This window comes from Pseudochaenichthys georgianus, chromosome 15 (assembly GCF_902827115.2).
Source record: "Pseudochaenichthys georgianus chromosome 15, fPseGeo1.2, whole genome shotgun sequence".
Lineage (NCBI taxonomy): Eukaryota > Metazoa > Chordata > Actinopteri > Perciformes > Channichthyidae > Pseudochaenichthys > Pseudochaenichthys georgianus.
The window spans coordinates 31,329,977-31,347,160 of NC_047517.1; the positions used below are offsets into that span (position 1 = coordinate 31,329,977).

At 41.0% G+C, this 17,184-nt stretch overlaps 2 protein-coding genes across 2 annotated transcripts in view; one reads left to right on the forward strand and one right to left on the reverse strand.

Annotated features, from left to right (window-relative positions):
- The window catches only part of map3k21 (mitogen-activated protein kinase kinase kinase 21), a 30,732-nt gene extending 23,116 nt beyond the window's left edge, over window positions 1-7,616 (forward strand). Inside the window, exons 7-10 of the mRNA XM_034100032.2 lie at window positions 1,579-1,729; window positions 1,936-2,030; window positions 2,378-3,211; window positions 3,317-7,616. Of these exons, the coding sequence (XP_033955923.1) occupies window positions 1,579-1,729; window positions 1,936-2,030; window positions 2,378-3,211; window positions 3,317-3,672 (1,436 nt within the window). The 3' untranslated portion in view covers window positions 3,673-7,616. The remainder of the gene's footprint in view (window positions 1-1,578; window positions 1,730-1,935; window positions 2,031-2,377; window positions 3,212-3,316) is intronic.
- A 463-nt stretch (window positions 7,617-8,079) lies between these two features.
- On the reverse strand, window positions 8,080-15,836 carry il22ra2 (interleukin 22 receptor, alpha 2). The gene is made up of 6 exons (XM_034101378.1): window positions 15,723-15,836; window positions 14,243-14,363; window positions 12,344-12,525; window positions 11,581-11,723; window positions 9,970-10,127; window positions 8,080-8,764 (listed from the first exon to the last, which is right to left on the reverse strand). Exons 1-5 carry the CDS (start codon window positions 15,784-15,786, stop codon window positions 9,978-9,980), a joined length of 660 nt encoding a protein of 219 aa, XP_033957269.1. The 5' UTR covers window positions 15,787-15,836; the 3' UTR covers window positions 8,080-8,764; window positions 9,970-9,977.
- Window positions 15,837-17,184: the final 1,348 nt, after the last annotated feature.

Below are 17,184 nucleotides of genomic sequence, written 5' to 3' on the forward strand. Positions count from 1 at the left end.
ACTTGATTATATTTCACATCATTAATCCACATCTGTGAAGTAACTAAAGGTATTAAATACATGTAGTGGAGGAAAAGTACACCATTTACCTCTGACTTATGTTCACTTCCAACCTAAAAGTACCTCAAAAATAGTAATCAATGATGTATTGAAAAGTTATTTGGCTGATTGTTGTATATCGGCTCAGCCAGGTTATATGTGAGGCCCAGTCTACGTACAGGTCACTCCTTTTGAAATATTAAACTTAGTTTTCTTTTCTTTAATTTTTCATCCTCGTGTAGAATGCAAACACAAAACACACATTTGGTTGTTTATAGCATAAAGAACATCTGATTTAATGTGAGATAGGGAAATAATAATTTGAGTATGTGTATATAAATATGTAATTTACAACAGCTGTAAGATGCTTGAAAAGCTGGAAAATGCACCTTGAAAATGCTTGAAAAGTGCTTGAATTTGACTTTGGAAAAGGTGTAAGAACCCTGATTAATGGTTGATGCTGGTCTTTAGACTGTATTTGTTATGATTAGCCACAATTCACAGACCTTCTTCTGTTTAACTCATCTTTACCTCGTGTTGTGTTTCACAGCGCATTTTGAGGTAGGCTCCTAGCTTAGTTAAACATTGGATAGTTATTGTTGGCCTGTGACCTAAGAATGTCTTTGTCATAACTACACTGTAGCTATGTGCAAAGGACAATTAAAGCCTTGAATCCTTGAAGTTGGTCAGAGGTAACATGCATGTTTTCCTCCTCAGTGACGTCCCACATGCGAAAGGACAGTTTGTATGTTTACCAGCAGGAAGTTGATCTGACCAGCGAGCTCACAACTTCCTGCGGGCTCAGGAGGAAAGGCAAGCTATTGACTAAGCACATGCAGAGCGTGTGGCTAACAGCACCAAGCGCTGCATGTGATGCTCGGCTCACTGACAGTAATAGGGTTTGAGGCCTAACAGCTTTCACTGGGACTGTATGGGATGATTGACAAGGTTTCCCTGATGTGATCCTTTTAACAAAACGTTGGTGTTTTTGCTGCTGTTTAAAATTGTTCCACAGGTACTCTAATGGTGAGGTTATTGCCACAGACTTGGGCCGTCAGCTTTCATATTTGTTCTTTAATCTTTTTATATTATTTGGTTGGAATAAAATAATTGGCCCTTTTTTAAAAACATACTGGTATGTACTGGCCCGAGTCTGTTGCCCGGAAATCTTTGGTGGACCATCTTTTCACTCACACTTTCACAATGACTAACCCGCAGCTATAAACAGCTTTTGGGGTTTTGGTGTCTTCAGCTTTTTGCTTTTAAATGTTCTTAAATTAATACACAAAAAATCAGAATCTTCCCTGAATTAAACTCTGTTAATACATAATTAAAAGAGTATATCAATCAAGTGTAGAATGGCATTAAATCCCTCCACTTTGAAGAGAGATTGGCGTATTCAGACTTTCTAACTTATCTTTGCAGTGAGATAGATCACAAACGGATTTCCTGCCAGGGCTGGGCTTTCTGATATCCTCCTTCAGTAGTCTTTCGTGTATGGTAACCATGATGGTAACATTTATGGTCCTGTGTTTACAGTAACTCAAGATGAGAGCAACCGTACATGGGGCCGCAGCACCCCCTTCAGGCCGGAGGAGTTTGAGGATGTGAGAAAGGGAATCAAGAAGAAAGGAAGAACCTGGGGCCCCAGTTCAGTCCAGAGCAAAGAGAGGCCTGCTGCTGCTGAGAGGTACAGTGTACACACATTGTTGGCTCCTGACCCTAAACAGTATAACATCCTCATATCTAAATGTTAAGATAGGAAGTGATACGTTTTGATATGTTTTTCTTTTACACAGAAATATACAATACAAGGTAACATCGTACCACAAGCAAGAGGCTACTACAAGTCAACATTTTCAAATGTTCATGTTTTCTTGTCCAAATTGTTTTCAGAGTGCGCCCTCTGTCAGACGGCAGTAACCCCTGGTCCACCAGCCTGGTCAAATCCCAGAAGTCTGTCCCCCTCGCCGCCCTGTTTACTGAACAAGGTCCGCAGGAAATCCATTGTGATGATGTGCATTTTAAAATGCCTCAAGTGAATAATAAATGTTGACTGAACATATTTAAAAATCAAAGTGTTTGTTTACTTTTAGTTTACTTTACATTTTTTGTAATATTGTGTAATGTCCCTGAGGTTTATCAGACAGACACAATTCATTAATTTGATGTTCAGTGGCAGGGAACTCTATCTACTCTGCCATAAGATATTCCTAAATAGGGGAAAACACATATCCCAAGGATATTGATACGTACTGCATGTCTTTGAAACAAGGGGTTTTGAGAATATATCATATCGCTTTATACTTTATAACTGATTTCCTCTTTCTGTGTCCAGCGGGCGGCGGTAAAGACGAGGCGTTCTCCCAGGATTCTCCTGACAGCTCCAAGCCAAAGCAGCTCAAGTTCCCCAACCAGGTGTACATTGATCTACCTATGTGGAGGGACGAGCAGCAGCCTCAGAGCCCCGCTGGGCATTGTGGGTCGGGGGATTCTGGGATCGGTACAGCAGGTCAGGGCGGGGCTCCAGACACCCCGGACGACCCGTACACCACCACCTCCACCTCGTCCAGCTCCACCACCCCCCAGCTCACCCCCACCAACAGCCTGAAGCGGGCATCGACGCGCCGTAAGACCGACTCTGCGCTTTACGGCTGCGGCGCGCTGCTGGCTTCAGTGGTGCTCGGTTATGACATCAGAGAAGCTCTCAAGAACTCGGCTCCCGTGGAGGACTGCGAGCCCCAGCGCGAGGAGAAAGAGAAGAAGAAGAAGGAGGGGCTTTTTCAGCGGGCCACACGGTTCCGCCGCAGCACCTCGCCACCGAGCGCACGACCCCAGAAAAACGAGGCATCGTCAAACCCCACCGCCACTCAGCCGGTCAATCTCATCTCCATGTCGGCCATTATGGAATGCAACTCCAACAAGTGTCTCGGCCAGCCACAGGAGGCGGCTGCGGTGAAGACCAGCCCGGGGAAGGTGGAGCCTGTGGCGGCCAATCATCACACAGAGACATCCGGACCCATCACAGCAGTTCCTACAGAAGGCCAGAATGACAGGACTGCAGCTAACACACAGACACCAGTGCAAACCAAAAGCCAGCCGACAGAGCAAAGCAACAACAACAACACAGGGCCACGTCTGCGCAGGAAGAAATACTCCACCAACCACAATAGTGAGTATCACAAAACATGGGGAAAATGGGAAAAAAATAAGCATGTGTATATGGCCTTAAAATATAGAATGTATGCTCAAATGTATCTCCTCCTTCGGTTTCCAGCCACTCTGCCTCCTCCTTCCACGCAGAAGAAGCAGCAGAAAGAGAAGGAGGTTTCAGAGAAGCCCTCTAAAGGGGAGGCGTTCTCCAGACCCCGGCCGGTGTCCTTCAGGTCCAAACCCCATGCCTGGGCCCTGCTGCGGGGGCGCAACAAGAGCTACTCCCTGGGCCACTACTCCGGGGAGAAGGCAGCTAAAAACATAAGCGTGGTGCTGTCCTCCGACGTGGGGGTGGGTTGCTCGCTGCTGGACATGGACACGGAGGGCCAGAAACGAGACTGCACGGTGCCGCTTTGCCGCATCCAGAGCTCCCCGGGGCGGCCCTCCGTCTTCGAGCTGGAGAAAGAGTTCCTCTCGTAGGAGCTGTATGAAATGATCTGCTGTGTTCATAGCTCATCCCATACAATCTAGAGAGGTTCAGAACGTTTAGACAGATGTTTGGCCTAAAACTCCTGGAGGGTTTAGAACCTGGTTGCCTTTTTTCTATGTTTTAAAAAGGGTTCTATCACTTAGGTTCTATCTATAGAGTGGCGAAGTCACGCCCATCTACTTCCGGTCCATGGGACCTTATTTCGGAAAAATAATGTATTTAAGTCAATGGAGAGCGAAAACGTATCTTTTTATCCCGTTTGAATTGTGCCACGAATTACACATATGATGTTTATCAATCTTAACAAATAATTTCCATGTCAAAAAAGTCAGTTTGTCGTAAAACTGTTGAAATATAAGACTATGAAAAATACGCAACTAGAAAGACTACAAATCCCAGAGTCGCGTAAGTGATGTCACAATTGTTTTCCTCCATTAAGAGATAGCTAAGATCAGCGCCATATAGATATAATCTATAAGGCGCTGGCTAAAATAAGATAACTTTAACAAGATGCCTGTGTGCTTAGTACCAGGTTGTTATTTTACCAGCAATGGGTCTTGCTCGTTCTTTCGCTTCCCGTCTAATGAAAGGACCAGGAGTGGCTGCATCAAGTTAGCTACCTAGCTAGTAGCTAGCACGTTAGTTAGCATTACAGCCTTGTCATTTGTATTAGCCTTAATATGAAGTAATATGAAGTAACCCAAAATGTTAAACAGTAAGAGTAGTAGTCATATTTCGTGAACCCTTTGAAGAGTACTGTCACCGGTGTGATCATTCTATAATACACGATTTAAGCCCGGGGGAGAAATGCTATCGCTAGCATCGGCGATCGCCGATCTTTTCTACTTCATGCTATCTTCACAAATGGTTGACATTAAACATTAAAAAGACCAGGCAGTTCAGAGAATCGAAGGAAGGCAGGCAGGCAGCTTTGCTTTACATTCTTCTGGACGTGTTTCATTGTGGTGATAGTGAGGGTAGTCAATCGTTTTGTTGACAAGACAGTAGTGACGGCCATCTTGGTGACGTGTGTTGTTCTGCGAGACCAGAGATGTAGTTCATTGAGCGTTTCACACAAACAAATGTGTTACTTCACAGTTTTACTACACGTTTTTTTTTTTACTTGCAAAATTATCTTTTAAATTGACAAACATCATATGTGTAATTCGTAGCACAATTCAAACGGGATCGAAAGATAATCTTTCTCTCTCCATTGACTTCAATACACCATTTTTTTCGAAATAAGGTCCCATGGAGGTCCACTGGAAGGGGACTCTATTCGCTGTGTCTTTGTTCTAGAGCAGAGACTGTGTCCACAATTATTCACTCGCTCACTATATGTTATTATTACATTACATGTCACTTGTCACCAACGCACTACCCACTGCACCACACGCCTCACACTCCCACTGAAAATACTCTATATAGTCTTTCTATAAAAGCTTTTTAGAGCTCTGTACAAAAACATATTGGGGTGTTTTTTCCTCATCCAGCATGTTTGATGCAGAACGTTAAAACAAGTGAAATGATTAAGATAACAGTTAATGAGAAAAATAACAATTAAACCATCAAAAACAATAATATTAGGTTAGAGAATTTTAGCGCCGATACTTCAAGTTTGGTAATGCCAAGTTACTACTCATATGTGTACATAAGGCACACCTTTTAGAATTTGTAGAAAAATACTCAGCGGCCACTTAAAATGTTATAACATAAAAATGTATTAGCAATTTCTTATTTTCACGATGCATTGTGGGATACTTTTGAGTCCATGAATCCCGACTACATTCTGAGGCACATGGAAATGAAAGTCAATCGGTGAGCAGTGAGTGATTTTGGACGCAGCCTGAGCTCTAGAACCTGAACACAGCGTGGCAGCAGGTCTACGATGTTCCCCCCCGGTCCAACACACTGCCTTGTCCCATTTGGGAACACTCTGGAGTTCTGAACATTCCCAGCATCCTCTGGTGCTCCTCTCTCCCATTTGTTACCTTCTTCTCTAGTTCTGTCGGTGCAGCTAAACGTTGACCGCTGCTGCAGCTTTCGCAACACAATACCCTCACCTTTTTATTTATATATATATTTTTATAGGTAATTTAATATGAAGAGACTTGACCTTACCTTAGCTACCAGCAGGACATACATTCCATGTCAGTTTCAGAGTTGTTCGATCACGCTTTTAGATTTGTTGACTTGAGAATCATGCATGCATGTACCCTTAAAATGTTGAAAAAAAAAAAACCTTATGCCTTGTTTGTAAATATTTATTTTCTCCCAGTATCAGCCTAATGCTGGCAGTTGTTTTGTATTGCATATGCTGTTTTAAAGTCACCCATGCTGCAGTACCGTTCGTGTTCTAGAGACGGCTCGCATACTGGAAATGCCCTGACGATTTTAGCCATGCAGGTAGAAAAACACTGGAAGTCCGACAGAGCAAACATGGAATCTTTTCTACGTTCAAAACTCAAAAGGACCGCTCTGATTGGCTAGACCTGTACAGACACAGCATCATTTCAGATTATAAAGCAGCCCGGGAGTGGCCACATTGGAGAAATATGTACAGAACACTGAGTGCACAATATGGCTTACTCTAAACACACCCTGTGCCTTCAAGAACAAAATGTCTAAATTAAATCCTCGTTTTTTTTTTATAACGTGCGTATCTTTTTAAACTGAGCCTTGATATCGAGTTGAGTCAGAATCTAAGTGTTGTTCTATTTATATTTATACACTTTTGTAGCATTAAACAAGCAGCTTTCCCATGAAGCCACATGTCCATCTCGTTCAGCAGGGTCGGGGGACATTTGAGAACAGAGTTTAACTAAAAGACATTGAAGACAGTTTTCTATTATTATACATACTATGATTTTAGAGCCAAGAGAACGGCTTCCTCAGGATTAATTCATGGTAAGTTGATTTAGTTTTCTCCAAACCTCTATGAACTGAGGTGTGACTATGCAGGAAATATACTGTACCTCTTCCTATGGTCACTCCCGGGCCTTCTCTCCTCAAATTGAACAAATTAACTTCTTCTTCGTTCAAACTGACTGATTCTTGAATCCCCCTGACTTCTATCCCTGTCTTCCTCCTTCAGTCTGTTTTGGAGAAGTTCAATAGAAAATGTGTCCCGCTTTTGAAGGACGAACCAAGGGCTCATTTGTAGAAAGGTACGAACTTCCAAATGCTGTAAATATAATTGTGTATATTACTGTGGCATCTGATGATGGTTTAGAATGTGAAGTACCCCATGTTCTGCGTTGTTATGACCACTGACTGTCGGAGCAACTGTAAAGCGGACTGTAAAGGCCTTACTAATCACCAAGCTGTCAAAGGGGCAGTTTACAAGCCAAGATATCACTGGATTTACCCTTTTTTATTTTATTTTTTTTTACAAATGAAGGGTTATCTGTAATTACCATGATGCACTGGTGCTGTATATTCCCATATTGTATTACAGTCTAAAGCCTACAGGTTGTTGTTTACAGCAACAAAAAGAAAGGTTTTGAATGCAAACGATGACTGGACATTCCCAAAAAGACATTCCACTTCATTTGACAAACTGCAGCAAGATGTGTGTGATGGCGGTTCTCCTTAAGGTGCATTCAGGCGTCTGGCTAAGGGACCAAATTGAACTCTTCCAGCTCTAAGGCCTCTGTCTTCAGGACCAAAACCACTAAATGAAGTAGCTGCTAGCGAGGAGTTCTTACACAACTCCGTACGAAAAACTAAAACCTCAGAGGCGTAGTGCAGCCCGCCACCTTCCGATCAAATAACACGACTTCCTGTTTAATGCAACACTACCTGTAAATCACTGAACATCTCGGTCAGGTTAGCTTTGAGTGCATCTGTTTCAGTGAGCGTTTTTTGTTATCATTACAGTATTGGATATTTCACGCCTGATTGATCAAGAGTATCAAGTTTATCAACATTTTGAATAAAGTCTAAATCAAGACTAATGACAGGTCTTTGTTTTTATTCTGACGTATAATTACTAGAATTGTTTCACGCTGTTTTCTTCTTAAATCTGATATTTTTAGGTTCATACTACAATGTTTACGTGCTTTAATTTTCATACTGATTTTTAGAATCACAGCTCGTCTTGTGACAGTTGGTAGGCTTTACAAATGTACGTTCATAAGCAATGAAAATGTGTTATGTGTCATAATGTATTACTTTAAAGCTCATTAACCAATGAGCTTGGGGCTGAGTGGCACAATCACTGTAGGGAAGACAAAGTATTAAGCAACAGTATAAATACTTTGTTTATTTTCATCCTTTCATGGGATAAATAATATGGGAAGAATAACAACAGCCTTATCATTATAGTTTCAAACAACTGAAGAAGGACAGCTGAAACCCAATGAGACAGAATGACCAGTGTAAACAGTGTCTTTGGCTTTATTTGTAACATGACATACAAAACAAAACAGGTTACATTTTCAAAGTATTGCATCTGTATAGTGTCATGGCTTCAAGGTAATGCTACAGTGATCATTGTGCACAATATTTTTCCACTTTAAAGAAATGTTAAGATGGCTAGATTGATTTCCATGTGTGAATTAGGCTGTGTGGTCACTTATGAAAACTACATATTTCCTATAACTGAATACATGGAACTGTAATGTAACCAATATGTTTTCCATTCACAGAAAACAAGCGAAAACAACACTAAACTGCTACATATTAGTTTTCACCTTTAACTCACGGGTGCCCTGACGTCAAGTGTGTTGTAGTGTGTCCTTATTGAAAGATAAACTGTGCTACATCAAAAATACAACAAGATAAAAACGAAATATTCCTAACTAAGGTTCCACTGACAAACGTGATCTCACTGAAAAGCTGGTGAGTGTAACTTGAGTTAGAATATTTCGTCATACTATTATTTCTAAATTCATTTCCACAAACAACATTTATTTAAAGCAGAGGCTTTAAGGCAGAGGCTGACATCAAGTCCTATGCACTTCAACATGCCGGATCAATAATGCTTTCAGGAATAGAGCCCATCTTTTATTGGCAGGTATTTATGGCAGCAGCGTTGGAGGTAGTGATGGATGATTGAAGCTGAACTGATGGATGAAAAGTCTACAGCAAAGAGAAGAAAGAACAGAGAGCGGTGAGACAGAAACTAAAGTAATACCTGTCCAGGTAATGAATGAATGAATGAAAACGTTATTACAGACTCAGGGTCCAGATAGGTAACATTTTCTGCGCTCTACACATCCATTACCCAGATCTAAAAATAGCGCCGGGTGTGGTGAGCGCAGGTAATTATAGTGATTGTGGAGAAACTCTTATGTTTCTCCTCACAGGAGTTTCATGTCCGCTCCCTGTCTCGCTGCCTCAGGCCGTGGATACCTGACTTCGCAGTGTGTGATATTATGTTTCACTCTGCTACGAGCCTACGACACACACACACACACACACACACACACACACACACACACACACACACACACACACACACACACACACACACACACACACACACACACACACACACACACACACACACACACACACACACACAGTCACACACAGTCACACAGCAGACACCTTTAGCGGAGGAACTCTATGGAACTATGTACTCAAGTATTTATATTGCAATGCTATTTTAAACTTCTACTCCACTACATTTCAGAGGCGAATACCCCACGTTTGACTCCACTACAACATTTCACACTCAATTACTTTGTGCATATGTGACACATAATGTGCTCATATGGTATAATGCAGTACTACTAATGTACACAGTATTTAAAGTATCTAAAGTTGGTCCACATTGATAAACTACAATACTTAAATGTTCTAACATGTATACAAACAGGATAATTAAATAACCATAACAATATAATATTGAAAAGACCCATTCTGCATAACAAGTACTTTTCTTTTGGTACTTGAAGTACTCTTTACTGTACTATGTAATTCTGAAGTGGATCATTGTGCAGAATGAGCACTTTTACATTATGTACTTTAAGTACATTTTGATGCTAATACTTTTGTACTTTAACTTACGTAACATTTTGAAATCAGGACTTTTACTTGTAGTGGAGTATTTTAAGACCATTGTACGTGTACTTTTACTAAAGTTAAGGTTCTGGGTACTTCTTCAACACTGCCTGTACCTTATTCTCATGGATATTAGTTGTTTTCTGCAGTGATCAGCACTTTGACTCAACAAACAACTGAAAATGTGTACAAATATTGTGAAAAAAAAAATCGTTTCTTTGTTAGAGGTTGACAGAGCTTAACACTTCCAAATGTGTGTTTATTGTGTGTGTTCATACCTGTGTGTTCAGAGGGTGGTGACACACTTCACGGCGCTCCGAGTGCTGCTCTTGGCGTGCGCGGGGATCAGGGTCTGGGCTTGGAGGCAGTATTTGGTTTTGTGCTTCAGATCTTTCAGAGTCAGCTTTTTGGAGCAGCAGTCCATATCAAACACCGTCTGCAGAGGACAGGAGACAGGAGCGTTGGTGGTTCAAGTGAGACTATCTCAACAAAAGATTTGAGGAGTCTGACAGCAAATGTAGACATTTAGGAAATATATGTATGAAAAATGTAGGTTTGGTTTCTCAATGTTTCTCTTTTATGAGTTATTATGAGTTTGGTTTTGGTTTGTCTTCTTGTCAGCAGGATTTTAGAAAACCTACTCGCCTGTTTTGAATGAAACTTATTGGCTTGGTTTGGATGGACCAATGTTAAACCCATTAAGCTTTTGAAATGGATTCGAATCAGGGGACATTTGATGTTTCTATTGGAAACGGCATTGGCACATGTCTGTGCTTCCGAGTGCCCTTCCAGTTGTTCTTGTTTTTGTTGTTGTTCTTCTTCTGCTCTTCCCCTTTCGCCTTCTTTCCCTCATCTTCTTCCTCTTCTATTAGTTGTGAGAGTTTTGATGTACTTTTTTTTATAGTGTACACATTGAAATAGTAAATGTTATTACTTTCCAGGCTCGAAAAATCATCCATTTGTTTGTTCCCACAGTGACTTCCTTGCTGAAAAGTAACTGATCAGTCGATCGACAGAAAATAAATCTTCAACAAATATTTTTATAATTAGTTTGCAGACTCTTAAAAATTTACAAATACCATTTTGTTTTTCAGTGTTATATCGTCACCTGGTGTTCGTGTGTGTGGCCTAGCATTACTATCCTTGTGGGGACCTACATCTGTTTACACAGTCACGTGTTGGGGACTCGCCTCCCTTATGGGGACATAATGGAGGTGAATCATTAATTTTATGAATGGTTAGGATTAGTCTCCAGGAAATGCATGTAAGTCAATGTCATGTCCCCTGAAGTGATGTATACATGGTGTGTGTGTGTGTGTGTGTGTGTGTGTGTGTGTGTGTGTGTGTGTGTGTGTGTGTGTGTGTGTGTGTGTGTGTGTGTGTGTGTGTGTGTGTGTGTGTGTGTGTGTGTGTGTGTGTGTGTGTGGTCTAGCATTACTATACTTGTGGGGACCTACATCTGTTTACATATTCATGTGTGGGGACTGGCTTCCCTTATGGGGACAAATTGGAGGTCCCCATGAGGGGAATCATTAATTTTAGGGTGAAGAATTGGTAAGGGTAAGGGTTAGGTTAAGGGTTACGCATGTGTTGGTTATGGTTAAGGTTAGGATAAGTCTCCAGGAAATGCATGTCAGTCAATGTAATGTCCCCTGAAGTGATGTATACATGGTATGTGTGTGTGTGTGTGTGTGTGTGTGTGTGTGTGTGTGTGTGTGTGTGTGTGTGTGTGTGTGTGTGTGTGTGTGTGTGTGTGTGTGTGTGTGTGTGTGTGTGTGTGTGTGTGTGTGTGTGTGTGTGTGTGTGTGTGTGTGTGTGTGTGTGTGTGTGTGTGTGTGTGTGTGTGTGTGTGTGTGTGTGTGTGTGTGTGTGTGTGTGTGTGTGTGTACCTCTTCTCCACTGCTGTGCATGAGGTAGATCTTGTGTTGCAGGCTGTTGTGCATCTTCCTGACGAGCAGCCTGGGGGGCTTCACACGGACCACAATGCCTTGCACCGTGTGGTTCAGCCTCAATAAAGGAGAGCTGATTTTGGCTGCAGATACAATAGAATAATCTTGTTTAGTTTAATATATTTTTACACAATGTTGAAACACAGATTCAAAGTCATAAAAGAGAGACAGATTACAAAAAGACATGAAAGAAGAGATAATCTTTCAAGTTGGTTTTGCATTTCTGACATGTTTATCACCTGACATGGTGTACTTCATTCACATTTTAGACAGACTGCTTCGAACGGGACTTCAATTTGCAGGATGGGGGTTAAATACCAGGCAAAATCATAGATTTGTCAAATGTATTCTTCATTTAAAAATACAAAGATTGAATTTCTCCAGAAAAAAAGGGCAACACAAATACCGTTGCACTGAGCAAGAGACAGGGACCAGAAACAATTGATAGTATAATAAAGTCAATGTACATATTATTTAGCAAATCAGAGGTTTGTAAATGTAATTTCCTATTTCATATCTGAACACCTAATATCTTATTCTCAAATCTTTACTATAACCTCTCCCTGAGTAAAATATTTGAAACACATTTCCTCTCCTGGAAATAAAACATGAGCTACTTATATTATCATTTTCAGTTTGGTGAAGCCAGAGGACAAAGAAGAAGAGGATGATGACGATGAAGAGGAAAACATTAAACACTCACTGTCCGACCGCGGGCTGAATCTCGGGGAGAGCGTCCAGGCTGATTTGCTGGCGGGCGGAGAGGAGGCGTGCACTCTGGCGTAATACCACTCTCTGAGGTCAGAGGTCAGGGCGCTGAGGTCACACTGAGTCTTCTGGATCCTCTGACAGCCGCCAACGTCCAACCAATCAAGCTCGCCATAACTGAGGAGGAGCAGAGAGAGGATCCTGTTCAGCACGGATCGTGTGTGTATGTGTGTGTGTGTGTGTGTGTGTGTGTGTGTGTGTGTGTGTGTGTGTGTGTGTGTGTGTGTGTGTGTGTGTGTGTGTGTGTGTGTGTGTGTGTGTGTGTGTGTGTGTGGCCTAGCATTACTATACTTGTGGGGACCTAAATCTGTTTACATAGTCAAGTGTGGGGACTCGCCTCCCTTATGGGGACAAATTGGAGGTCCCCATAAGGGGAACCATTAATTTTAGGGTGAAGACTTGGTTAGGTTTAGGATTAGGGTTAGGCATGTGTTGGTTATGGTTAAGGTTATGATAAGTCTCCAGGACATGCATGTAAGTCAAAGTAATGTCCCCTGAAGTGATGTATACATGGTATGTACCACAACAGGAAACAGTTTGTCTCCATCAGTGGCTCAAACTCACCCCCGGCCCCAGTCCACCACGGTGTACCCCAGGGCTCTGTACTTGGCCCCCTCCTGTTCACCATTTACATGCTCCCCCTCGGCCAGATCATCCGACATCATGGACTCAACTTCCACTGCTACGCTGATGATACCCAACTTTATCTCAGCACCACTCCATCTTCCCAGCTCCCCCCTCAGTCTCTCATCAACTGCCTGCATGACATCAAGACATGGATGTCCTCAAACTATCTGAAGCTGAACAGCGGTAAAACAGAGCTCATGGTTGTGGCACCCAAGGCACTACTCCAGAAGGTTGGTGACTTCGTCCTTGAGGTCGACGGCTGCTCCATCTCCCCATCTCCTGAAGCCCGCAACCTGGGTGTGATCCTCGACTCCACCCTTTCCTTCCATTCCCACGTCAAGTCTGTAACCAAATCGGCTTTCTACCACCTGCGGAACATTTCCAGACTCCGACCGTCACTCTCGGAGTCGGTTGCCGAGACCCTGGTGCATGCATTTGTCACCACCCGCTTGGACTACTGCAATGGTGTCCTGTTCGGGGTTCCCAACAAAACCCTGGACAGGCTCCAGTATGTCCAAAATTGTGCAGCTCGGGTCCTCACACACACAAAGCCCTGGCAGCACATCACTCCCACCCTCATCCACCTCCACTGGTTGCCGGTCAAGTTCCGCATAACTTATAAAGTCCTCCTCCTGACCTACAAGTCCCTCCATGCCTTTGCCCCCCAGTACCTATCGGACATCCTTCACCCGCATGCCCCACCCCGGAACCTGTGGTCTTCAGACTCTGGCCTGCTCACCACCCCCCGCACCAAACTGAGAACCTTCGGGGACAGAGCCTTCAGTGTGGCAGCCCCCACCCTCTGGAACGCTCTCCCTGCGGAGATTCGCAACATCCCCACACTGGACGCCTTCAAAAGGGCCCTCAAGTCCCATCTGTTCATCAAGGCTTTCAGCCCTTAAATCGATCTGTTGTTTTGTCTGTCTGACCTTTGTTTTGTTTTGTTTTGTTTGTGCTTGCCCTATTCCTGTAAAGCGACTTTGGGTCCCTTGAAAGGCGCTATAGAAATCCCAGCTATTATTATTATTATTTATGTGTGTGTGTGTGTGTGTGTGTGTGTGTGTGTGTGTGTGTGTGTGTGTGTGTGTGTGTGTGTGTGTGTGTGTGTGTGTGTGTGTGTGTGTGTGTGTGTGTGTGTGTGTGTGTGTGTGTGTGTGTGTGTGTGTGTGTCTGTGTGTGTGTGTGTGTGTGTGTGTGTCTGTCTCACATCTTCCACTGGACGGAGTACTGCAGAGAGCTGCTGTTGCCGGGCGGAGTCCAGTGCAGAACGTGTCTGTAGTCCACAGAGTCGAACCTGACCTCGGTGGGTTTGGAGAGCATCTCTGGAGCTGAGGACGTAATGGATTACATTATGGTTTATTAGGACATAAGAGCATCAAGTGCATGAATATAAAAGGAGGTAATTGGTTTGTTATTAAATAAAAGCTCCTATGTTAACTACAAATATAACAGGACATAAGAACACAGAGAAAATACACAAACAAGAAATGAAGTTAAAAAAAGTGCATGACAGTTGAAACTCCAAATAAAAAAAAAACTAATGAGGTGCAGCCAAACAATTTAGCTCCCAAAACTGCTCTGAAATTATACAGAACATTTATTATTTTGTGTTACAGAAGAGATTTTCTGAGCCCTTGAGTGACTCTTTAAGAAAATGTATCAGCAAGATGTTTTTCACCTTTTAGAAAAACGGACTATGATCCTGGTAATTTGTCTTATAGCTAAAATGTCCAACTAACAAACAAGTTAAATATGTTATTGGGGAATTAAACTGTATGTCCACATTAATACTGAAGTTACCTCTGTTTTATTTCACACTCTGGGATAATTCGTGTTTCAATGAAAATAATTGTCCTTGCAAATGATTTCTAAGAATTCAGTCACCCGTTGGGTATGAAGTAGCAGGCCTTTGTTTTTCCTTAGAAAGTCTTTCACACTCCAAAAGCTTCGACCTCATTATGCGCTTCATTGTTCCTGAAACACTGGGGCGTTTTTGTTATTAAACCTCGCCTGAAATGTAATTCCTCGAAATCTCAGAGTTCATTTCACACTCACATGTCAGTCGCTCCTGAGCCAGAACCAACACACGTCACGTTTATTTTCCTAATCAAACAAATATATTTCCTTTGTTGTTGCTTACTGGTAATAAATAACAAATTCAAATTGTTACTGATGTCTGAAAATGATTTAGAGATACTCAGTATCTGACACAATTTCACTTAATTGAACCCTTATTATTTCCCTTTAAATTGTATTCAAGTGCGTTTAATCTAGTATTAGTGAGTTATTATTGGTTGGTTTATTTTAATTAAAGAGCAATACATTTGAAGTTACACTCATCACTGTGAATTAAAAAACGTTTACCGCGATCTGAGATAGAATCTGGCTGCTACATAGAAATTATTTATCTAATATACCATATTCCAATAACTTGTATATAGACTCTTATTGCACTATTTCACTTTTTTTCTTTTTGTATTTACTGTTTACTTGGACTATTTTGTTCTGTGTATCTGTTTTATTGTGTTGCACTGTTGGAGGAGCCTGTGACCTAAGATTTTTTTTTAACTACACTGTAGCTATGTTCGTATAACCGATAAAAGCCTTGAACCTTTATTCGATGTGACTTTGAAATAATTGATTGATTGATTACGTCATAAATCACATACAAATAAATGATATCTCACCCTGAGCGGCGCTGCAGACTCCCAGGTGCCCCAGCAGCACGGCTCCCAGCAGCAGACGGCTCATGGTGGTGAGGTTGGAGGACGACAGACACAATGCTGCTGAACTGATGCTGCAGAAAACACGCAGACCTTTAACGTCCCGTCAACTTCCCCTTTTTAAATTCCATGATGACCTTTGTGACACTACAGATATGCCACACATACAAAACATACATCTCTCTCATAGATCAAATAAGTGCATGCCCACATACACTCATGGAAATGTTAGCCATTTATCGGGAAGTTAGTCAGAAATTAAATCTATCAACACTGACATTGCTTTAGATGTAAATGCTTAAAGGATGCATCTAAATTAATAATGTCAAAGCACACATCTACGTTTAAATTTGAAGTCGCTTTTCAAGTCAGAATGATTGATTTATTATACTAGGGGGAAAAAAGTTCAAATACTATAATTCAAGTGTCCCAGTAAACCGTGACATGTGACACAAACAACACAGACGATAAGCAAATCCTAAAAAAGTAACTCATCACATTAAAAGACCAAACATGAACAATCAAATAAGTTAATAAATAAATGGTGATAAATAAGTAAATAAATGCATAAAAATCAATAAAATGTATAAATACATAAAAATAAATAAAATGCATAAATATATAAAAATAAATAAATAAAATGTATAAATAAAATGTGAAGATAAAATGTTTAAATAAATAAAATGTATAAATAAATAAATACAAATAAATAAAATGTATGAATATAAATAAATAACTAGGTGTCGCTTCCACAGCATCGATGCAACGCTATTACATCTTGTTCATCATGCAGTATAATGTATCCATCATTAACTTTGTGATTCACACCTGACCTGTGATTTTTAGGTTTTTTTTAGGTTTTTTTATTCATCAACAAAAGGTCTATTGATAGATTCTTCAAAAGAATAAATATGACGTGTATTCTCGTAAGGTGAGCTTCCTCAGGGTGACAGCTACAGGAACAAATGATAACTGGCATCGCTCCAAACTATTTACTGAAAACCTGAACAGTTTACTGGAAACGTGTTGCATAATGACCTCGGTGACATTAGAGAGAGGAGAGAAGCAAATGATCGACTTATTTGATCACATTTCATGTTAACGCTTTGTGTTCATATTTAATCATATTTTTAATGGCTTTATAAATATCTGGCTCTGTGCTAACTTTCACATTTTTGGGGAAATTATGCTTAAAAATATATTTAAATTGAATATCAATGGCTCATGTTATGTGACCCAATGACTTAAAATCCAGTCCAGATGTTAATACTAAACAGAACAAGGACACGTCTTTTTTATTTAACTGTTTATCTATCTTTTATTAAAACATTTATTTAAATTCAGAAATTACACTTTTATATAAAGGCTGAATACTCATATAAATATTAGATATATATATATATATATATATATACAAAACACTAAA